The sequence below is a fragment of the Sus scrofa genome, chromosome 13 (genome assembly GCF_000003025.6).
Source record: "Sus scrofa isolate TJ Tabasco breed Duroc chromosome 13, Sscrofa11.1, whole genome shotgun sequence".
Classification (NCBI taxonomy): Eukaryota; Metazoa; Chordata; class Mammalia; order Artiodactyla; family Suidae; genus Sus; species Sus scrofa.
In genome coordinates, this window is record NC_010455.5 from 91,951,502 (window position 1) to 91,977,476 (window position 25,975).

Here is a 25,975-nt window from a genome sequence, read left to right on the forward strand (position 1 = left end):
GAGACTGGAAAAAAGGATGGGGCTCAAAGCTCTCCTTTTTGGGCTACTGTGTGTTCTCTTTGCCTCTCATATTTATGTACCTGTACCAGGCAACATTGAAGAATATTGGAAAGTAATGGCCTTGGATGCAATTGCTAAAACTTGTACATTTGTGGTAAGATTAACATTTTTTTTTTCTCCTGGATATTGCGACTTGTTGACAAAAAACAAGTGCTTATGAACGCTCCATTAATTACCATTTTAAAATAACCACTGCTTGTTTATTTGTTAGCCTAAATCAACCACATTAAATTAAGTAAATAAAAGTTGCTGTATCTGTGAAAAAGAGAATTTTTGCCTGCAAGGATTTTATGTCTAAATGTAAATACATCTGTATTGTGACATGCATCATAAATAAATGCTTTGAAATTTTTTGATAACTTGTCTTTGAGTTTTCAGGACATCCTAGTTCCATATTTATCCTGTAGGTTAGATATAAGTGTCATTGATTTTTGTACCTGTTTGGTATTGATTTAGGGCTCTTACCTTTTCAATGACTTTCACTGTCCATCTTTAATTCTAAATTGCCGGATTTCAGGAATTTTCTAACCTGGAGTACTCAGGGAGGACTCAATTCAAGCAAAAATAGCTCTTTGGAAAGGGATAGATGTGGTTTGAAACTAACATTTATGAGCTTTTAAAATGTATAGGCTTTCTATAATATTTAATGCACTCATATCCCATTATCCTCCGATTATTTTACCAGTTTATAGAGGAGGAAAAAGATGCTCAGAAAAGTTCATGCAGCTAAAAAAGTGACAATTTCAGAGTTTGAATATAGGACTGCCTCATTGCAAAAGCAGTAGGAGAAAAAAACAACAACAGATGATCAGGGAAAAGACAGTAATCCACATCGTAAGAGGGAGAAGTTGTGTCCTATGGTGCTTTGGACAACAGATGACAATTCTGTGAAACCTCAGGAACTCCTGAATGTGTCCGCTGAATCCTTGTATATTTCTCTTTGATCACTTCCAGAGGTATACCTCTGCCATTACCGTCTCTTTCCCCAGAGCTTTTAAGCCTTTATTTAACATAAAGGGAAGGAATATATGAGGAAACAAGTGTCAGCTCCACACTTGTTATCTTTTCTGGTTATTTTATGAGTATTTAAAAGTCAAAGCGACTGATATTGATATTATCATCAAAATTACATTAGCAGAACATTCAACTCTAAAATTCTACTTTTTTTACCTAAAAATTATCCTCACATTGTTCAGCTGTAATAAAATTATGCACTTTATGTATTCAATATTATAAATGGATTGCCCTTTATTTTTAAAAGATAATAAGAGCCTACATGTAATTAAAGATTATTTTAGAAAAAATAACAATCTTTAGCTTTTCTAGGGAAAACAATTTTATTCTTGTCAGCACTGAAATTTTGTGACTCAAAGTTGTGATACCATTAAGAAAGATTAATTTTTAACATATAAATGGGAAATAAAAATAACAGGTTTTTGATTAAGTGGCCTTGAAAAATAAATGTACTACTATGCATTTGTATGTTAAAGTGGAAGATAGATCTGGTAAAAGAAAGTTTGCCCAACACTTAAAAACTTCCTAACCCTTCATGTACTTTTTTTAACCTAGGAAATTGGAATGATAATAATACATACATTGCAGGATTGCTCTGAGAATGAAAGATTATGTATGCTTAACCTTTAATCTAGTAAAATAATCTCTAAAGTGGTATATTTTTTATTGTTCAGAAAATGCTTAAGTATCTGTTCAAAAACAGAAAACAGCTGAGGAATGAGAAACGAGGCAGTTTGTAAAAAATCTAACTTTTTACAAACCAATTCACCAAAATGAAAAATTAGCTGAATTCATTTTTATCCAAAACTTACTTTCAGGGATATTCTACTTGATTATATTCAATTAGCATGAAAACACTCAAGAATTCTCATTAGTGAGGAATAATTAAATAATTAAATAAGACAAGATTCAATGAATACTTAGGTGTTAGGCACTCTTCCATGTGCATTAGAAGTTCTAACTTATCTACCATAAACCACTGAGGGATTTGTTATTTTTATTACAATTGTATAGATAAGGAAATTGGAGTACAGAGAGTAAACTGCTTACTCTTACAGACAGTAAGTGATGTCAGAAGAGGCCAGTCTAGAAAAATGGGCACAGGTTTGGCTTTGACATTACTGACTGCAATTTGGAGTTTTTGCATACTTCCCCATTATTAAAGTATAGGGATTAAAATGTTCTCTAAGACCCTGGATTATCTTAAACCCTTTAGAATGATTATAGTAATAACAGCTGTTTAATGTACTACTGACCATGTAATATTTCAGATTTTTCTTTTGAGTAAACTGTACAGTGTCATGTCACAAAGGTCCTAGAGAAGCTGGTTAGAAATATCAAAAATAGGAGTTCCCTGGTGGTGCAGTGGGTTAAGGATCTCAGCCTTGTCACGGCTGTGGTTTGGGTTGCTGCTGTGTTATAAGTTCAACCCCTGATTCGGGAACTTTCACATGCAGGTGTGGCCAAAACAATAAAACCAAAAAGACCTTTTTTTTTTTTGCTTTTTTAGGGCCGCACCTGTGGCATATGGAGGTTTCCAGACTAGGGGTCGAATTGGAGCTGCAGCCACAGGCCTGCCACAGCCACAGCAACGTGGGATCTGAGCCAGGTCTACGACCTACATCACAGCTCATGGCAATGCTGGATTCCTGACCCACTGAGCAAGGCCAGGGATTGAAATGAGTCTTCATGGATACTAGTCGGATTCATTTCCTCTGTGCACCACAACAGGAACTTCCCCAAAAGAGTTTGATTGAATGTGGGATTTTGGGAGTGGGAGTAAGGGATGAAGTACAGGAGTCTATTTGGAATTGAAACCCAGGACATTTGAATCCTTAGTAGTGTGACCATAAAATTTTGGTTTAAATAAAATATGCTATAAAAAGTGAAAATATGACAGCATGCCCACTAAAAAAAAGATAGTTTAAGACCTGGAAATTTTTCAGATTAAAAAAAGTACAATTAAGAAATTATTACAACAGACATAAAAAACTTGCCAGTAATTGACAGCTTTTGAATGACACAATTACTAATATAAAATACATAAAGTTGAGATTTTTAAAGGCAACAAGTTTATGCAATAAGATCTACAGAGTATTATTTTGGAAATAAATTTTACAAACTGCTTATTTTGCTTATGTTTTCTTTTTCAATTTTCTCTTTTATGCATTTAAGTTTATTTAAAGATGAAAATGTTTAATTTTGTTTTGCTCTTACAGGCTCTGTGTTTTGAAAATATAGGTATTATGAGATATGAAGAGTTTATGTCCATGATATTCAGGCTGGATTATACCCAACCACTTTCAGATGAATACATCTCTGTGACTGACACAGCATTTAATAATATCCCAGTACGCTTGTACTTGCCAAAGAGAAAGTCAGAAACCCCAAGAAGAGCTGTAATCTACATTCATGGTGGTGCATTTTGTTTTGGAAGTTTCAATAAGTTCATCATATAAGGAAAAAGTCTAACTGGCTGTGTTTTGATTTAGGAAGTATTCAATATTTAACATAAATATATGGACATGCATACATGATATACGCATACTTATATGTGTAATATTATCTATAGCGAGAAATACTAGATAGCTAATAGAGAGATAGGCATAGACATATGTTTTGCAAAAATGTATCATGGAGATTGTGATTTTGTTTCTGTTTTTTATTTTGGTAAGCTTTTTCTTCTCTTCAGCTTTTATATTAAGTGAACTTCTATCAAATGAAAGTAGGGCATGAGATACTCAACTAGTAAAACTTTTTATCTTTGGGATCAGAATATTTTCAGGAGCCAAAACATTGAAGCAACACAGATGTCTTAAATGTAAATCAGAAGCATACAATGGTGGTGGCTACAAGATCAAGTTTGTAAGTGTTGATAATAACAATGCTAACAGTGGTAAAGTTTAGAACAGTCGCTAGTCTCAATTCTAAATAGAAAACACAAAACAGACCCAGGTTATAATAAGCTCTTCCCATGAAATCTAGTTTGCCTACTTATCCCTGGTGGTGATTCTAAAAGGCATTTACAGCATATTCAAAGCAAAAACATGTAGAGATTTAACTTTTATGAAAACTCTGGAAAGCTATCACAGACTGGTGCTGGTAAAGACTCTTTGGGACTGTGATTTGGAAGAATTTTATAATATCCAGGTTAACAGGTTATCTGAATATTCTTTTTTTTTTTTTTTTTTTTTTTTTGGCTTTTTGCTATTTCTTTGAGCTGCTCCCGTGGCATATGGAGGTTCCCAGCCTAGGGGTCGAATTGGAGCTGTGGCCGCCGACCTACGCCAGAGCCACAGCAACGCGGGATCTGAGCCGCGTCTGCAACTTACACCACAGCTCACGCAACGCCGGATCGTTAACCTACTGAGCAAGGGCAGGGACCGAACCCGCAACCTCATGGTTCCTAGTCAGATTCATTAACCACTGCGCCACGACGGGAACTCCGGTTATCTGTATATTCTTCAGGAATCCTCATAAAGTTTGTTTTCCTTCTCAATGATTTTGAAAGAACCTAAAAAAAATGAATTCTAAAGCATATACTATGACAGGAAAGGGAAGAACAGTCATTTTCTACTGCCTGTAAGGTATAAAGTATTAAGACAGTGCTTCTCAAATTTTAGCGCCTCAGAAACAGCTAGAAGGCTTGTTAAAATATTGTTGGGTTTCACCTGCAGAATTTTAGATTAAGTCTATGGTGGGACCTGATAATCTGCTCTTCCAATTATAAATTAGTTTCCACCTACTGCTGTGCTACTGGTACGGACACCACACTATGCTAGCCTCTTTCTGGTGGTCACTGCCACCTGTGGCCCACTCTGGCTCAGAAATCCTGTGCAGTGTGTCTGATCATCAGCTCTCTCTCTTCCTGTCAATGACTATTTTGAGTCTGTGTATCTCCAGGCTCCTAGTGCCTTCCAGTCAACTAGAGATCAAACTTATTGCTTTTTCAGAGGAAGTAGGGTATGAGGGATTATATGCTCTCAGATTTTTGAAACTTTCATCTTTAGCTCTATCCCTCTCTTCTATAAATTGATTACCAACCATACCATCTCTAACTCCCTTCCTTCTAATACTTTCAGAGGAAGAGACATCTCCTCTTTTGACAAAATTAGTCTTTCTATTTTGTTTGATATTATATGGCTCCCACACTATTATTTAGCTTCATCATAGTATTGCCATCAATTCTGTCTTATTTTTTTTAATTTTGAAATGACTCCTCCTAAACCTGTTACAGTCATTCTTAACTTGAAAAAAAGTTCCCTGCTTGACCATGAATTCCTCTCTCTGATTAGCCTCTTTTAACTGTACTTGTTGAATAAATTTCTATACATATAGGCTCTAGTCCTTGCCTCTTTCCTTGTTTTTCCACTTTTAATTAATTCCTCAAACTCAACAATCCACTGCATTTGATAAAGACTGCTATTTCTCCTCTTGGACATTCACTGCTCCTCCCTTTGTTTTCTATGACAAAATATCCCCTAGATTTCCTCTGCCAGTCATTATATTCCCAGTCTCTCTCTCTCCCACCCCTTCCTCCCCACCCTAATCTCTCATATAAAAACAAAACAAACACAATAACAGATTTTCCATATTTATTCATCAATGTTCTTGTCCCCCAGAACTCTCCCCCTCCCTTCCGGTTTAGACTCTGCACACTCTCTTTTCCAATTCCTTATCTTTTCCAAATATCCACATGCTACTGCTATGCAGTTCTGAATCTCCTTCTCTGACACTATTTCTGAGCTCTGGATCCACATATACAACTATCAATTAGACATTTACAGTTGGATGAACCACAAACCTCCCAAGCTCAATATGGCCACACACAATTCATCCTTTTATGTCCAAACAGCCTTAGACAACAAACAAATAAAAAACCACCATCCAACCAAATCACTCATCCTCTTGAATACTTTCAGTAAATAACAATTATGGTCAATAATACACTGTTCCTAGTGCTCAAATTAAATTACCATATCCCATTCATTACACTTCTGAACACCTTGACTTCATTAACACAGTTTATGTCATTTCCTGGTCCTTTACAGTACTTCTTTCTGATGCCTCCACCTATTTCCTGCTCAACTTTATTTTCTACCTTTAGCATTCTGGATCATTCTGACATGCATTAAAAGAAGGCTTCCTGGATTTCCTGTTGTAGCTCAGAGGTTAACGAACCTAACTAGCTTCATGAGCACAAGGGTTTGATCCCTGGCCTTGCTCAGTGGGTTAAGAATCCAGCATTACCATGAGCTGTGGTGTAGGTCGCAGATGCTACTCGGATCTCGTGTTGCTGTGGCTGTGGTGTAGGCTGGCAGCTACAGCTCCAATTCAATTGCTAGCCTGGGAACCTCCATATGCTGCTGGTGGGGCCCTAAAAAGACAAAAAGACCAAAAAAATTTTTTTTAAAGGAGACTTCTCTAAATTCTTCAGTGATTCTCTTCAATGAATGAAATAAATCTTTAGAAAAGCATTCAGATTTCCAGGTTCTTACACTCTTTAAAAACTTTTTCTTGGTAACTCTCTTCTCTATTGTTCCTACCACATTGAGCTGCTATAGTTCACCAAACATTCCATGTATTCTTATAAATCCTTTCCTGACTGTGCTTTTCTAGAATGCCCTTCCCACTCACTCCAAGAAAACTCTTACTTATCCTTTTATATTCAAGTAAAGTACCAGAGTGTGTGTGTGTGTGGTGTGTGTGTGTGTGTGTGTGTGTGTGTGTGGTCTTCTGTGGCTTTAAAAGATTAACAGTGTCACTTTGCAGTTTATATATGCCTGATATCAACAAACCTTATTGTGTTTCATAACTCCCTTGTGTGTTTGTTTTAGCATTTCCCCAGTAAGTGGCATCACCTCTTGGTAGCTAGCAAAGCACTTTCCATACAATGAATGTTCAGCAAATGTGTTTTGGGAAAAAAATACACTGAATGACTGAAAAGGACTACTGTTGTTGATCTCTAGAGGGATTATTACCAAAATGTTTTCCTAGTACTATCTCATGTCATTTTCATCTCCCAAATGTTCTCAGTAAGCTAGATTTCATCTATAATTTAATTTATATCAGGCATAAGGTGGTTAGGATACCCCCCAAAATGTGCTTTCACACCACTAAAGTTTTTTAAGGTTTATGAAATATCTAAGTGTTCATAAACATATTACTTGGAACTTCAGTAACCATAAGAGAAATTCCCACAGATGGGGATTTGAAAAATTCTTAGAAGTATTCCTGAATATTAGATTGATTTCCTCTTCCTTGACAAGGTCAATGATTGTGACCAGTAATTCCTAAAATTGTGAGAATTATTTTCAGGACACAATATTCCAACATTCTGCTTAACTGAATTCCAATTGTGTCTTTTTTCTAATCTTTTCGTTTTTTGGTTTTTTGGTTTTTGTTTTTGTTTTTTTACTTTTTAGGGCTGTACTCATGGCATATGGAAGTTCCCAGGCTAAAGCTACAGCTGCCTGCCTACACTGCAGCCACAGCAATGAGGAATCCCAGCTGTGTATGTGGCCTACACCACAGCTCAAGGCATCACCCGCTCCTTAACCTACTGAGTGAAGTCAGGGATCGAACTCACATCCTCATGGATCATTGTCTGGTTCCTTACCACTGAGCCACAACAGGAACTTCCCAAGTTGTGTCTTTTTTCTATGTCTTTGTTTTATACTTGCATATTATTTGTTTGTAGGTATGCTAGAACTTATATAAGTAAACTATAAAGGACTTAGAAACTTTTTATTTTTTGACAAATCAAGACAGATACTACTCCCATTCTCTAATATTTGCAATTTTTTCTAGGCTTCTTTTTTTTTCTTCTGTAAAACTTTCCATAGTTGCTTTCAGAACTAATAAATATAAAAAATATTTCTCTAGTAAACTTTTTACATACTTTTTTTTTTAACTTATCCTATTATTTTCTTTTTTGTACCTGGGCTCCTCAAGTGATATAAATTCAATAAATGAGCATAAATGACAGAAGAACATGAGCTGACAAGTTATTATCAGAAAATACTGTTTGATTTAGGACAGTTCAAGATAATGAATGGGAAACAAAAACTTAAACTGACTTTGGTTACAAGTAAAAAATTATTGGGAGATAAAAATGAAAATAAGTTTGAAATATGTCATTGAGGGGCTTTAAATGTGAGGGTCAGAAGTCTCTTTATATCTTGTACATTTTGGTGTTCATTTATGCATTGCCTTTTCTTACAAACTGTTAACCTAATCTTTAATGAAAATACTATATTTCTACTTAACATCAGATGATTTACTTTTATATTTTCAAGGTTGTTACACACTCAGTATTTAATCAGCTTTACTTTGAAGTTTTGCTAATACGTGGGAAACACCTTAGAAAAGTTTGGAATCTGATCATGATTCTAGCATTCTCTGAATATCTAGGATCTTGTGGTAAATAAAGTAATAGCAAAATGTCACAGATTTGCCAAAGTGTTGCAGCCAGGGCAAGATAAAGGATTTGTGGGTACATAGGGAAGGAGTGTGTGTGTGTGTGTGTGTGTGGTGTGTGTCCAAACTGAGGGAGAGCCAATATGAATCTAGCATGTTCGTGTATCAAGCATGCCAAATTGAATATGTACTTCTAAGGCCTCACACTCCCTTGCTAGAGGCTCTCTCAAAACCTAGTGCTTTGCATTAGACTGTCTTAAATGCCCAGGTTATTGGGCCATTTCAAAATGTGGCATTTTCAAACAATATGAAAGTTTTGAGGAACCATATTATTCAGTGTTGTGGTTTTAGAGTTAGTACGTCTATTTCTTCCCCCCTGAATTCTGCATCAGTTGAAAGACTTCACAGAAAATCCAAGTAAAGGTAAGTCAAAACATAACCATTACTTCTAAAGAAGACTTTGGAGAATGTGTATTTAGGTGTTATTATGTCACTTGACTTAGATTAACCTATCTGCAGTGCCCAAGAAACTTGCTTCCTGGAGGAGCAGAGCAGAATAGAATGCAACAGGCCACAAAATGTTCTAGGGAAGATCATTGAGTAGCAGTCAACAGGAGAAAGCCTGAACCTGGCTTCTCTTCCTCAGAACACCAATTGGCAAAGTCATCTTTTTACCCCTGGAGAGAGTGACTGAAGATACTCTTCTGCAGAGTGTGTCATGCTGATATACATACATCTGCATAGAAACTGGGGTATGAGATAAAGGTTCCTATGCAAGTCACATTTCTTTCCAAGTCCATAGCAATAAGCATATCTGTTGCTTTTTAATTACAGGAAGTACTTTGACACTAATTTCTTCATTTCAGAGCAGAAGGCTTTTGACTTCCTGAACAGATGGATGGCAAACAAACTTGATGCTGTTGTTGTGGGACTAGAGTAAGAGAATGATTTTTCTTTTTTTCTTTGGCTACTATGATTTCTCCTTTCACCAAGTAGAGAATTGATTTCCAAATCAAGTCAGCTACTCCTCAAATATAGTTTTTTAAAAGATTGATGTATTTTATTTGTCATCATTACAACACAGACCATTCCTCAAGGGGTCCTATACCTTGTTATTCGCCTATGATTGTGGGAATTTCTGAGTGACACCAGGGTTAGCATTCTTAAAAAGACTGTCACCATAAACACATCAAACTCAGGCTCCATAAGGCCCTAATTATGCCCTAAGTAACACAGAAGTAACATAGGAGGAAAGAAATAAGTTCATTAACATTGGGGGTGTTAGGCTGTATTGGGGCTAATAATAAAATGTTTTACTTTAGAATAATTCTTGTTTGAAAGTAGCAGAGGAGGTAAAGGATAGGATCATCTAAGAATTTTAAGTCATTCTCAGGAAAAATGATCTTTCATTCGTATTTTACTAGAGCATAACATAATGTCTTAGGATAGGTCAGCATTTTCTTTTTTTCTTTTCTTTTTTGCTTTTTAGGGCTGCACCAGTGACATATGGAGGTTCTCAGGCTAATTAAGGGTCGAATTGGAGCTACAGCTGCAGCAACGCAGTATCCAAGCTGCATCTGCGACCTACAACACAGCTCATGGCATGCCAGATCCTTAGCCCACTGAGGGAGACCAGGGATCAAACCCGCAATGTCATGGTTACTGGTCGGATTTGTTTCTGCTGTGCCACATCGGGAACTCCAGGTCAGCATTTTCTTACCCTGTTGGTATAGTCTGGATTTCTGAAGCCAACATTCTCAGGAGGAATTTTTTTATTCCCTTTCTTCTTTAGTCCATAGTAACAAAAACATACATTGGAAACTTCTAATCTCATAGTTCTTAGAGGACATAGTGACATAGTTGTAATTTGTTGTTGGTGTGGTAGTAATGTTTCTTTAGTTGGAAGCTATGGAACTTTAGAGAGAAAAGTAAAGTAAAAAATGGATCATCTAAACAATGATTGTCATCACTGTCATTATGGTTACTTACAGCACAAAGAAGAACTTCCTATTTTCAGGGATATTTCTAATTTATAATATTAGGAAATTCTTTTTTTTTACCTTCCATAGTTTTTGAAGTAAACAAAATCTTATCAATTATACATGTTTTAATATAGTGATATTTTTGTGTCTGTTTTATATAATCTAGAAAATCCTTATGATTTGTGTTGTTCTTTGCTCTAAAAAGTCTAAGTGTACTGGATTTAAAGTAATAGATACAAACATCTTTTGGGCCATACCTATGTTTAAATTATACTTTGTTTAGGATTTTCAAAATACGATTTATAATACAAATTTAAGGATCATCTCATCAACATTTAATGTTTACCACAGATATTTACAAATTTTAACATTCTGGAGAACAAAAATAAAAGTTAGCTATGAGAACAGGCTAATAGACGTATTCTCCTGTTTTTGTTGGTTAAAAAAAAAATGGGAGGGGGAATCCATTTGTACCCATTGAAAGAATGGTGTGATAGTTTACCTTACAAATGAATTTTCCAGAAACAAGAAGGCTCCCTAGTATATTTAAATAGTATTTATATTTCAAAAATTTTATCTAGAATCAACTCCTGGGCATTACCCATGATGTGATATGTGTATTACCAGTATGTATAGTTTTTATCTAATGACCTTGAAAAAAAATAGGGCATTTGCTTGCAGTATATGCTCATCTGCTGCCTTCAAAAATCCAAAGGGCTTTTTTTTTTAGCAGTTGGATTGTTATTTATATTGAGAATAGGATATAAGCTATAGAGTATCTCTGATCTAAAATATACTTGGATTAAAATTTATGCTTACATTCCCAGGGTGTTTATAACACTCTCCTTACTCCTCACATCCAATGCCATCCATGGACCTTAGATACAAGATTGAAAATTGTATTATCAACTTTTAAGTTTTTCATAAAAGAACTAATAGAAAACTTAGATTTAATCTTTCGTAGATTAAACAATAGAATAGAGAGTGGTATTAAGTTACATCTATTTGGTATCTGAAAGCTACATGGATAGATAAAGTCATAAACAGTACTTCCAAAAATTGCTTAAATACGTTGTTCTTTTTTAAAGCTATAGACTAGCTCCTCAGTACCGCTTTCCTGCTCAGTTTGAAGATAGTATCACTGCAATCAAGTTTTTTCTTCAGGATAAAATTCTTGAAAAATATGGAGTGGATCCTGCCCGAATCTGTATTTCAGGAGATAGTTCTGGAGAACCATAGCAGCAGCAGTGACTCAACAGGTACGTTATATTTGTCTTCATATTGGGAGGTGGAGGTCCAAGTTCACTACCCCCCCCCCCGATACCCACTTCTTTGAGCACCATACATTGAAAAGCCCATCCTTTCTCATTGGGTTATGATGATGCTTAAGTCTAAAATCAATTGACCATAATGTAACTATTTCTGACTTCTCTTTTCTGTCTATCCTTAATGCTAATATTATTGCTGACTTCAGCTTTGTGATATTTTTTCAAAATTTTTTCTAGTACTATCTTTTCTATCAAAATACTAGGATGTTTCATCAATTTCTAAAAAATAAAGGCTAATAGGATTTGTGTTTGGCATTACATCAAATCTATAAATTTGGGAAGGATTGACAGCTGAGTAATATTGAGACTTCCAATTAATGCTTATGGTCCTCTTCAATTTCCTCGGTAATATTTTACTATTTTCAGTGTAGAAGTTTAGCAAATCTTTTCTCAAATTTATTCCTGAGTTATTTTGGAAAAAAATTTCATCTAAAATAATATTTTCTAAATGTTTATTGATGGTATATAGAAATATATTTGATTTTTATATTGCCTTTCCAACCATATCCTTGAAAGTCTCACTTATAAATTCTAGGTTTTTTAACATTCTCTAGGATTTTCTATACAATCATATCTTCTTAACTATAGACAGTTTTCATTCTTTCCTTTCACTATTAGTGCATTGGCTAGGGCTTCCAGGACAACAGTGAATATAATTATCTTGCTCTGGCTTGTAGGAAGAAATGGTTCAACAAATAATATTTCACCAACAAACATCTAAAAACTTTTCACAGTTGGCTTTTGTCAAACTGGAAGTTTCTTCTGTTCCTAATTCACTGATAGTTTTTGCATAAATGGGTACTGAATTGCTAAATGTTTTTAATGTATATATTGAGATAATCATGAAAGTCTTTCTCCTATATTTTTTTAATGTGGTAAATTATGTCAATTAACTTTCAGATTTTAGTATGCTTGCCTTCCAGGCATGAGCCTCATTTGATTATGATGAATTGAAATTTTAATATACTGTTGTTTTTCATTTGCTAAAATTAAAGATTTTGTGGTTTTGAGGGATTTAGTTTTATTTATTAAAAATTCTTTGTCAGGTTTTGACATAGGCTTATATTGGCCTCATCAAATCACTTGGGAAGCAATCCAACTTCTCTAAAAGAAAAATTTTTTCCTCTTAAGTTTGAAATAAAATACTCAGACTTGGAGCACTTGGAGGAAGATTATAAATATACATGTATATTTATATTTTATATATACATAGACAGGCAAATATACCTACATACACAGAAACACACATATCTATCTATCTATCTATCTATAAATATCTATGTATATACCAATCTGTAACATCACAGACACATACAAAGCCCTATTGTGGAGCCAGAATGGCAGTGTGGCAAAGCTTCACCTTTGGCTGTGTACCCTGGGCCTTCTTTCAACCCAAGACACTCCACCTTAATCCCCTTCATGTTTAGAGTTCTATACGAATTTTCTTATGGGGAAAAAAAAGAATTTCATTGCTCAAAAGACAGTTTGCAAACCATTACCTGAGCTATCTTCCAACCTGAACTAATTTGGAGTGTATTTGAAATAATATATCACTTATTAGAAGGCTCTTGCTCAGGTGGAATGGGAAGTGTGATAGAGAATGAAAGTTGGAGACTATCTCCTCTTTGAGATTATTATACCAATTGCTATGCCAAGTCATATAGCAATCTGATCTTGAACTTTATCTAAAACTGGTTTTGTGGCTGCAGAGATTTTGAAAATTGCCCAACAATTACCTGACAATGATCAAGCAACACCTTGCCACACCTATAATTTCTGCTTGCACATTATATTGGCTTGGCTTGGTAAGTGGAGAAAGCTTTAGCAATGATAATTAGATGTAGCCATAGAGATTTTTGAAGATGTGAAGACTTGCCTTATAGCTTTCCCACTAGGCAATCCTAAATGTTAACAAAGGCACCAAAAACAGATGCAATTCTCTGTAAAATTTGTAGAGCAGTATAAATTTTCTTTTGAAGTAAACTAAAATTTGTCATTATTCTAGTCTATTAATTATACAAGAACACAGTATCTCTTTAATGTACAGATCTGTTTAAAGAGATTGCTACTGAAAATAGTGCATAAGAACTCAGAATGCTTAAATAGCATAAAATACTTTCCTATTTATTTTTATAACCATATTTTAAGTTATTTGTTCTTCATGGTCTGCTAAGCTTTCTACATGAGCTATATTTTACACAAAATTTTATTACTTGTACTAAACTTATTCTTGATCTGGGTCATCAGAATGAACTTTTACTTTGTAATTATTATCAACCTTTTTTATTTTTCGAAGTCTTAAGATCCTGTGTTTAATGGTATGTTACAGATTTATGGCTTGAAAAACTCAGTTTCAGTAAGAGATCAATATTGTTGTGTACTTGAGAAGACTTCAAGACGGTATATTAAATTAGCTTTTCCGATATGGATAAAAAGGATGACATTATTTCATATAAATATCACAATATAGGAGTTACCACTGTGGCTCAGAGAGTTAAGAACCTAACTAGTATCCATGAGGATGTGGATTTGATCCCTGGCCTTGCTCAGTGTGTTATGGATCTGGTATTGCTGTGAGGTATGATGTAGGTCACAGATGCAGCTCAGATCCAGCATTGCTGTGGCTGTGGAGTAGGCTGGCAGCTGCAGCTCCAATTCAACCCCTAGCCCGGAACTTCCATATGCCTCAAGCGCAGCCCTAAAAAGAAAAAAAAAAAAAAATTCACAATATAAAAAGATTAGGGGGGCAAATAGATTCTAATGTAACTTTCCTTTTTGGACTTTTTCCATTTTTCATTTATATCCCCATTGTTAAAAGGGAATGAATGTCAAGACAACTTTGAGATTTTTTTGGCATTGTCACTTAATGTATCCTAAACCCACTAATGTTGCTTGCCTGTCACTTTCCTGAACATAGTCACTTAATCTTTAATTAAGAGGAACAAATATTTTAAAATGTATTCATAGCATATACATCTAATTTCATGGCCATTTCATCCATTTTTATTTTAAATAATCTATGCACTGTTTTATTTATTTAGGATCACAAATATCTTTCTAATTTTAGTACATAATATGAATCATTTTTATTTGAGGTAATTATTAAGTTAGCCCTCTTCAATTTTTAAAAAACTAATTAAGTACTTCAATATAGGTCATTTAAAAAGGAAGATGTGATATAAGGTGTTTACATTATTATTATTATTTTATCTTTTTAGTGCTGCACCCACGGCATATGGAGGTTCCCAGGCTAGGGGTGGAATCAGAGATACAGATGCTGGCCTATGCCACAGCCACAGCAATGTGGGATCTGAGCCATGTCCGCAACCTACACCACAGCTCACTGCAACACCAGATCCTTAACCCACTGAATGAGGCCAGGGATTGAACCTGCATCCTCATGGATGCTAGTCAGATTTGTTTCTGCTGAGCCACAACAGGAACTCCATAAGGCGTTTATATTAAAGTTTATAGTTGTGACTTTTCTAAATATACCATTCATACTAATTTGGATCATTTGTCAAGATATGGCCTTGTCATCTGATTTATAACAATATTTCTAAGGCCACATATGATCTTACATGTTTGACACTTAAACATCATTTAAAAAGTTTTTAGGAGTTCCCTTTGTGGCTCATTGGTAATGAATCCGACTAGTATCTGTGAGGAGGCAGGTTCAATCCCTGGCCTCGCTCAGTGGGTTAAGGATCCCCTGTTGTTGTGGCTGTGGCATAGACCTGCAGCTGCAGCTCCTATTCGACCCCTGCCTGGGAACTTCCATTCACCATAGGTGCGGCCCTAAAAAAATAAATAAATAAAAAATTTTACAAGATAGTCTTTTTTAAAAAAGTTACTGGAGTATGGTTGACTCACAATGTATTAGTTTCAGGAGTATAGCAAAGTGAATCAGTTATAAATATTCATATATCCATTCATTTTTCCCATATAGGTTATTACAGAATATTGAGAGATTTCCCCATACTGTACAGTACCTCCTTATTATCTATTTTTTTTTTCTTTTTACTGCAGCATGTGGAAGTTCATGGGCTAGGGTTCGAATCAGAGATGCAGCTGTAGGCCTATGCCACAGCCACAGCAACAGTGGATCCAAGCCCCATCTGTGAACTACACCACTGCTTACAGCAACGCTGGATCCTTAACCCACTGAAGGAAGCCAGGGATCGAATCTGCATCCTCACAGAGACTATACTGGGTCCTTAACCCACTGAGCCACAATGGGAAATCCTAGTTATCTATTTTATGTACAATATTGTGTATATATTAATCCCATCCTCCTAATTTATCCCTTCCCCTCCCATGGTTCCCCCTTTGGTACTCATAAGTTTGATTTTTAAATCTGTTTCTTTCTGCTTTAGCAATAAGTTCCTCTGAATCATTTTTATTAGATTCCACATATAAGTGATATCATATAATATTTGTTTTTCTTTGCCTGACTTACTTCACTTACTATGATAATCTTTAGATCCATCCATGTTGCTGCAAATGGCATTATTTTGTTCTTTTTTGTGTCTTAGTTATATATATATATATATATATATATATATACACACACACACACACGCATATATCTCCACATCTTCTTTATCCGTTCCTTTGTCGATGGATATTTAGGTTGCTTCCATGTCATGCTATCATAAATAGTGCTGCAATGAACACTGGGGTGTATGTATCTTTTTAGATTATGGTTTTTCTCTGGGCATATGCCCAGGAGTGGGATTGCTGGATCATATGGTAGTTCTATATTGAGTTTTTTAAGGAACTTCCATACTGTTCTCCATAGTGGTTTCACTAGCTTACATTGCCACCAACAGTGTTGGAGGGTTTCCTTTTCTCCACACTCTCCAACATTTATTGTCTGTACGCTTTTTGATGATGGCCATTCTGACTGATATGAGGTTGTACCTCATTTTAGTTTTGATTTGCATTTCTCTAATAATTAGTGATACTGAGCATCTTTTCATGTACTTTTTGGCCATTTATCAAGACAGTCTTAATAATATATATTAATTGGAAAATATAATTAATGATACAAAAAATTGACACCTGGCACCATATTTCTATCATTTTTGTTTGTTTATCTCTAAGTAATCACAACAGCTCCGTGTTACACAAATCACCTGAAATTCATTGAAAGCAGAAACACCTGTCCTGTATTACTTTGAATCTTGTATCACTATTGTACTGGAAGCTTCTATCATCTGTGCTAACCAAATCAAGAGGAATCGCAGAAGCCACTGTATAGTCCAGCACCATTTGTTAGCTCTTGAACTAAGCAACCCTCTCATATATATATCCTTCTTGGTCTGTTACTTTGTGTTCTGTCCTGGTCATTCCTTTTAACTTGCTGTGCCTAATTTGTCAATCATATTTTTTTCCCTAAATTTTTTTTGTCATTCTTTTTAATACAACTTTTTTTTCACCATTTAAAACCCTTGTTAGCTTTTGTCTTAGAAACACTTCTGATGAGGTCTATAACATCACTCTCTGTGTTCTCCTCTTACTTCTCTTCCATTCGGTTTTATGTGAGACAAACTTCTCTTTAAATTTGGTATTTCTAGGGCTCAACCTTTGGTCATTCTGTCCTTTGTCCCATTCTCTGCCAAGTCTCCTGGCTTCTGCTCTGATTCATTTGCGGAAGGCTCTGAAATCTATGCCTCCTACGGAGATCACTATCATGAGCTCAAAACCCATATATCCAAATGTATTTCTTCACCTAGATGTTCTATAAACTCCAGAAACTCTTCCAGGCAAACCTCTTCTGTACTACCTCTATTTTACCTGAAACTGTTTATATGGTTACAGGTATAGTGATTATATTATTTGTTGCATGTACATATCCCAACTGGACTCAATGTTTCAGAATCTGGGATAATACTTTTTTTTTTTTTTAGGGCCTCACCCTTGGCATATGGAGGTTCCCAGGCTAGGGGTCTAATTGGAGCTACAGCTGCCGGCCTACACCACAGCCACAGCAATGCCAGATCCGAGCCACGTCTGTGACCTACACCACACCTCACGGCAACACCGGATCCTTAACCCACTGAGCAAGTCCAGGGATCAAACCCTCAACCTCACAGTTCCTAGTTGGATTCATTTCCACTGTGCCATGATGGGAACTCCTGGGATAATACTTTAAAAAAAAATCTTTAAATTTCCCAAACCCTTGGAACAGTACCATAACCTGAGTGTAGTACCTCCTGTCTTCTACCTCCACCCTTCAGACTATCCCATGGTTTGAACTCCTCTCTTCAACCTGTTTTACCAGATTAGCTACTTTCTTTAACCTGTACCATTGTTTAATAGAACGCAATCCCTCAGATTATCTTCATTGTATCTTTGTAGAAAAAAATTAGAGATTACATAAAGGCATTGCTGCAACAAGCAACTACTTGTTCCTTTTTGGAATCAGGTTGGTTTTGCCCTTTGCCTGAGAAGAACATGGGTGGATTAATTTTGTTTCCTTGTTTATGTGGTCACTGTTTGTTTTTTTACCTTGGCTTTTGGTCAAAAAAAAAGAAGTCCATAATGTTACCTCAGAGGTAAGAAGGAAAGTTTAGTGAGTGATGAGGTTAGAAAGGTTGGTGGGGCAAATCATGAAAGGGCCTTATGATTTGTTTCCTTGAATCCAAGTGCACTGTGAAGTCATTGAAAAGTTTCAATCACACTTGTATTTAAAAAACAAACAAACAATTGTTAGTGTTGGATTGGAATTTGATAGAGGTGAGCATAGGGAAAGAATTACAATACTTTGAGGAACGACTAGAGAATAGTAGATTAGAATAGTGGCAGTGGGAATGGAGAAAATAGATGGATTATGAAATAAAAAGACGTGGAACCAATAGGCATAGGGAACTTCAAAACTGCATTTGAAGAGCAATGAATAAAGAAGAGTCAAGGAAGTGGCTTTGGTGTTTTGTGCTATATACAAGAGGAAATTCATTATAACACACTAACCAGAATGTCTTGCTTGTGGTAAATGCTCATTGAACATTAGCAATCATGATTTTCTCAAAGAGTAGATGGGTTCTGACCCAAAGTAAATTCTGAAAGCTAGGCTTATGTTTAAAAGCGGAGATGGGGCTGGTAAAAAATGTCTATTCTAGAGAAATAAGGGAAATGAAAATAGGAGAGAATTAGGTAACAGACCAGATTAAGCAAGTGATCAAAATGGTGAAAAGAAACAATGTATGACAATGTTCCTCCATCATATAATGATACTTACACAGGGTTGGGGGAGTGTGTGTTTTTCAGAAGCTTCCCATGGTCTAAACCACAGTTTATACAGGAGTTATTAAGATGCTTGTCCAGTTCAGACACTACCTCTGCATCTTCAAACAAAATGGAGTTGAGCCAATATTTCCTATGGTTTGCCAGCAAAGGATCAACAAATATTTCCTGAAGCATTCCAAAGATAAGTTATTGGGTTCTTTGCACATTTGTTTCAATGACAATTAAAAGAATAGTTGATATTTACTGAGGGCTTTCTGTATGCTCAGAACTGTACTATGGATGTCAGGAAACTGAGGGTTTCTAAGGTTTACTATAACATGTCCAAAGTCATAGAACCAATATGTTGTAAATCCAGATGGCAAAACCAGATATTAAAATCTGAACCATTGAACAACACTGATTTTAGGCTTCCCTTTCCCAGTTGACTGAGCATTGCACCTGGACATGGTGTCACCATGAATCCAGCACTTTTAAGTCATATGCTCCCTTTTACTGTCCTACTTTTAAAACATAAATGGGAGGTGAGATTTTTGAGAGAAGAGTAAGGAACAGGAAGAGACAGGATGACTCCATAAGGAGGAGAGTACATTCATCATGGGCTCTTTAAAAGGCCTTATTTTAGTCTGTTCGAGGTGCTTTAACACAATACCACTGACTAATTTTCCAATAAACAACAGAAATTTATTTCTCAGAGTTCTGGAGGTTGGAAGTTCAAGATCAGAATGCCAGCATGATTGGATGGGGAACCTCTTCCAGCTCACAGGCTTTTCATTGTATCCTCACATGGCAGAAGTGGGGAGCTAGCTCTTTGAGGCCTCTTTTACTAGGGTATTCATCCCATTCATGAAGGTTCCACCTCATGACCTAATCACTTCTCAAATGCCCCATCTCCTAATTCTATCGCCTTGGTCAATAGATTGTCAATATATGAATTTTTGAGGAACATCAACATGTAGAGTATGGCAGGCCCAGTGTAGGAGCTCTCTGGCTTCCAGTATGGTTGGAACATGTGTCCAAGAATGAGGCCAAAAAGCCTCTAATATTGAAATTCCTTTATGGTGGTCCATAGTTCATCTAGACACTGACTCTCTGTATTTTGGTAAAATTGGGTGTGATTGGGTAGGAGTGGTCAATGGAGAGGAAAATTAGTTGGCAGGGAAGCACGCAGTTGTTGTGAAGCTAGTGCTCAGGGTTGAAAAGTTTGGTGAACAAAAAGACATCACACAAATTAATATTTCTCCTATGTCCATCTTTTTGTGAATGATAGACAGTAGATAAATTCCTGTGGATGTGTAGGAATTTGGACAACACCCATCAAACTAGGCAGCTAATGAAAGGGACCCTTGTGAACCAGTGGGTTGAGGAGCAGTGGCTGATTAGGGATTTAGTGCAAGAACTGTAATAAACTACTCTCACAATGACAATAACATCAGTGGTGTGACCTATAATTTGAACAATTCATTAGAGAGTCCAGTTGGGTAATTTAATAAAAGAGGGACAGTGTGAATAATTTACATAGGAGAATTTTACTTTAAATATCCTACATTTAGGATTAATGGTGTTTAAATATAAACGTTTAAATGCATCACATCCACTGTGCTCCCACTGAAATAATGTTGAAAAAGACTATTGAAAAAGATCAAGAGTAAGAATGGGCTTACATCTTCCATAATCACTTAATTACTGAGTTATCTGAAAGTCCTTATTTTATTGAAAAAGTAATAAAAATCAAAACAGACATTTTAAATACAGTTACTGGTGCTGGTATCTAACCTTCAAGGATATTACTGAGTTGGATATGTTCTCTCAACTTTCTTCACTTTTTACTTTCATTCTTGTTTTTCAAAGTAATAATATCTTTTTTGTTTGTTTCTCTTTTTTTTTACTTTATTTTTTTTATTATTCAAATGAATTTATCACATCTGTAGTTGTATAATGATCATAACAATCTGATTTCACAGGATTTCCATCCCACAGCCCAAAAGTAATAATACCTGGAAATGAATGTATTACATATATTTTTGCACTCAGATACATATGAGCTGCCCACAAAATGAGGAATACATCTATTCATGTGATATTCATGTCAAATTCATAACACAGTCCATTCAGGGCTTTTTCACTATTCATATTTTTGGTTAAGTGTTAATGTTTATTGGTACCTTTGCACTCTGATTATCTGGTTATTCTTGAGTCCATGTGGGTCTAGAAGGAAAGAACTAAGCTACAGCTAGAGTACAATAATTCATGTTATTTTTGGGGCCTATTTGTTATATGCCTGTTACTATTTCTTACGTCCTGTGATCTCTGAGCCCAAGGATAATGTCCTCTTTTAAAATAAACTGTAGACTGACATCGATATTTATTCATTCATTTTCTATTATTTTTTTCAAACTGTATTAACGATTTTACTATCTTAGACCCAGTAAGAGATACAATAACATATACTAAGCCAATGTTTGTGGAATTCAAAATCCAACAGAAGGATCATTATGGACATTTTTATAAGGGGAAAGTGATCACTGGCTTCAAAGTGGTAAAGGTATTTGGACTTGAAAAGGAGTTTAGAGAAAGAGAAGTTAACTTGGATCAGGTGTTTACATGCATAATCACATATATGTGGTTATAAGCATATAAAATGTATACAAAATATCCAAAAAGATTCACACAAGATATAACATAGTTGTTGAGACTACAGTAAAACTGCCAAATGTAGAGGATCTAACCAGCAGGTACTCTTCCAATGTCTTGAAGGAGGTTGACTTTGAAATGAGCTTTAAAGGACAGGAGAGGTAAGGAAAAAGTACTCAAATTGCAAAGCAAAAAGTGACATCGTAGGGACATATAGGTGGCAAATAGTGACACATTTGTGGGAAAGCAATTTATTTCATGTGACTTTCCAGAAAGGAAGCTTAGGGCAGATAAGGGTGTTGTGGATTCTATTCTGACCCATCCCTGTGTCTCTGACTACTGTCTGTTTCTTTTCCTAAGTTTAGGATATTGAAGGTAAGATGTTGATGGTGGACCTTTGCTTAGTAAATCATCTACCTAATGGCCCCTGGGAGAGGTTTGGGATCTAGGGGAGTTTGTGTCAGGAAACTTCCTCTTGGCTTATTTTCATTCCAAATTTGTGAAGCTTCTAGCATCTTGGGAGTGCCACTGTGTAGGTGGTAGGATGCCCGTTTCCTTTTCTGTTATCTATAAATTTGGCTTATTTATTTATTTTTGTCTATACACTTTTGCATTTGGATAATGTTTCTTAAAAATTACAGTATAGGGCTTAATCTCCAAAATATATAAGCAACTTGTATAACTCAACAGGAAAAAAAAAAAAAACCCAATTGAAAAATGGGCAGAAAACCTCAACAGACATAAACATTTCTCCAAAGAAGACATAAAGATGGCCAACAGGCACATGAAAAAAATGCTCAACATCACTAATTATTAGAGAAAAGCAAATCAAAATTACAATGAATAATTTGTAATTACTCACCACAGTCAGAGTGGCTATCATTAATAAGTCCATAAATAACAAATGCTGGAGAGGGTATGGAGAAAAGGGAGCCCTCCACTGTTGATGGGAATGTAAATTGGTACAACCACTATGGAAAAAAGCATGGAGGTACCTGAGAAAACTAGATATAGAATACCATATGATCAAGCAATCCCACTACTTAGCATATACCTGGACAAAACTTCCATTCAAAAAGACACATGCACCCCTGTGTTCATTATAGCACTATTCACAAGAGCCAAGACATGGAAACAACCTAAGTGTCCATTGACAGATGATGGATTAAGAAGATGGGGTACATACATACAATGGAACACTACTCAGCCATAAAAAAGAATGAAAAAAATGCCATTGTAGCAACATTGATGGAACTACAAATTCTCATACTAAGTGAAGTAAATCAGAAAGAGAAAGAAAAATACCATACAATATCACTTACACGTGGAATCTAGAATATGGTACAGATTAACCTATCTACAGAACAGAAACAGACTCATGGACATAGAGAACAGACTTGTAGTTGACAATGGGGAGGGAGTGGTACGGAAGGGAGTTGGGCTTAGTAGATGCAAACTATTACATTTAGAATGGATAAGCAATGAGGTTCTACTCTATAGCACGGGGAACTATATCTAATCGCTTGTGATAGAACATGGTAAAAGGTAACATGAGAAAAAGAATGTGTATATCATGTATTACCGGGTTGCTTTGCTATGCAGCAGCAATTGACAGAACATTGTGAATCAACTATAATAAAATTTTTGAAAAATTTAAAAAATGTATGGCATGATGTTGGGAACTTTTGTTTAATAGCCAAATAATATTATTTTAAGCTTTTAAAATATTTTAGAATATTTTAACTAATATTTATTTTCAATATTATTTTAAATTTTGAAATTAAAATAAGATTATTTTAATAGTTATGTTTATTTCCCCTATACATTTTGATTACTTCCAGAATTTCTACAAACCTGTATATACTGTCAATTTACCCTAAGAATATCATATTTCCATTTGGTGATTTTTGACAAAACATCACTAGATATATGTATCTCCCGCTCTTCCTCCCCTCTTTCTTGCCTCTCTCATTCTTCCCCCCCCTTTTCCACTGAACAGAACTCATTTTACGCACCAACTCGATTAATGATAATGCACCAATTTGCTAAAGCAAATCTACCAATAGTTACCATGGTCATGGAGCTCACAATATCTACTGCTCCTGGTTTCCCCAACTGCTCTTAGTACAGACCAATAATGCCTCACCTCCTGCTATATGCTTTAGAGGTTTTTTTTTTTTAATTGAGATATAATTAACAAATAAGATTGTTTTAGTTAAAAATGTACAACATAATAATTATATACATACATACCATAATAAATCTACTTAACGTCCATCAACACATAAAGTATTTTTTCTTGTGATGAGAATTTTAAGATTTAGCAACTTTTAAAATATGCAATATTGTATTACTAGGTATTGCCACATGCTGTCACTATATCCCAGACTTATTTATTTTATAATTGAAAGTTTGTATCTTTCTTTCTCTTTCTCATACATACAACCAAAATTTTGGAAACTACTGTTGAAATAAGCTTGACATTTTTTTCATGCCACTGAAAGACATAAATATTGTGAAACTAATTATAGTAACCATCAATTTATATAGATTTGTTTATTTCAAGAATGCATAAATTATTAAATTTCCTCCTCCTGGTGTTTTGAAAGTCTTTGCCTTACGGGACATCATCATTTTTTTTTTTCCAGGTGCAGAGTGATCTTGAAATAAAACATAAAATCAAGATACAAGCTCTACTTTATCCTACTTACAGTTAATTGATTCTTATTTGCCATCTTACCAAGAAAATGAGCACGGTATAGTTCTGACAAGGGACATAGCCCTAAAATTTGTGAGTTTATATTTAACAAAGGATGAAGAATTTCCCCAGGCAATGAGAAGAAACCAACACATGCCTCTGGAATCAAGACATCTGTTCAAGTATGTTAACTGGAGTACTCTCTTACCCAAGAAGTATAGAAAAGACCATGTTTATACTGAACCAATTCTTGGAAGATCTAGTTATTCATTGCCAGCACTTATGGACATCAGAGCATCACCATTGTTGGCTGATGACTCCCAACTACAGAATTTGCCGTTAACCTATATTCTTACCTGTGAATATGATATCCTGAGAGATGATGGGCTTATATATGTTTCAAGACTTCAAAATGTTGGCGTTCAAGTTGCTCATGACCATGTTGAGGATGGATTCCATGCAGCCTTATCATTTATGACATCACCATTCTATTTAAATCTAGGTCTCAGAATAAGAGATATGTATGTTAATTGGCTGGATAAGAATTTATAAATATACATAAAATATGTAATGGGTTATAATTTGTAATATTTTGTAGTTATAATGCAAACAATATCATTTATATTATCTAAATCTAGATTTGAATCATTTATAACATTCACTGTATTCCTTGAAATAGTTATTAATTTTTCTGATTCATAGAACCTGCATATGTAAAATGTACATAATCCTCTATTTTCTCTTTACTTACAGTTTAAGTATGTTGATTCTAATAGGGACAAATGCTTACTAAAGTATAGAAATTATAATGGTTACTGGAAAGTTAGAGAAGACTGTTTCCAGACATGCCCAGAAATTGCAGTAGTGGGAAGATGAAAAATAGGGGGGAAATTGCAAGGTAATTGTATTCATTTCCTATAGCTATTGTACTAAATTGCTACAGATTTGGTGGCTTAAAACAACAGAAATTTATTCTCTCAGAGTGCTAGGGGCCTGAGGTCCAAAAGCAGTAACGCTGGGCCAAAGTCCAGGTGCTTGAAAGAGCCATGCTCCCTCTTAATGCTCTAGCCGGACCTCATTGACTCTTCCTGTGGCTGCCAATGTTCCTCACTGTAAACAATCACTTTATTCTCCAAGGCCAGAATCTTCCAATCTCTCTCTGCTCCATCTTCACAGGGTATTCTCCTCTGTCTCCCTCTTAGAAAGATAATGTGTTTGCATTTAGGGTCCACCACAATAATCCAGGATAATCTCTTTATCTCAAGATCCTTAATTTAATTACATTTGCAGATATCCCATTTCCCCCCCATATGAGGTAACATTCATAGGGATTAGGGTTTAGGTATTTTTTAGTGTCACGAGACATGCTTCTACAATATTTTCTTAGCCTCTTTGCTGAAAACTCCATCTTGTCCTGCTTTACTTTACCCCATCTTCCTGCCTGAAAAACAGTCACAGTGATGGTAAATGACTTAAGTTTAAGAACAAAGACCTGAAGGCATAAGCTATTCATAGGGTCAGCTGAATGAGGACATAATGCGTTGGTCTATGCACACACATTGGAACACCGTTTGCACAAGCATGACATGTCC

General features: G+C 35.4%; 1 protein-coding gene across 1 annotated transcript; it reads left to right on the forward strand.

Moving 5' to 3' along the window:
• Positions 1-25,807, forward strand: AADACL2 (arylacetamide deacetylase like 2). Its single transcript, XM_021071330.1, is given in 8 exon segments — positions 1-154; positions 3,294-3,510; positions 5,413-5,418; positions 9,360-9,429; positions 11,564-11,703; positions 11,706-11,734; positions 24,334-24,388; positions 24,391-25,807. Coding segments are annotated over 8 exon segments (1,200 nt in total). The 5' UTR covers positions 1-16; the 3' UTR covers positions 24,936-25,807.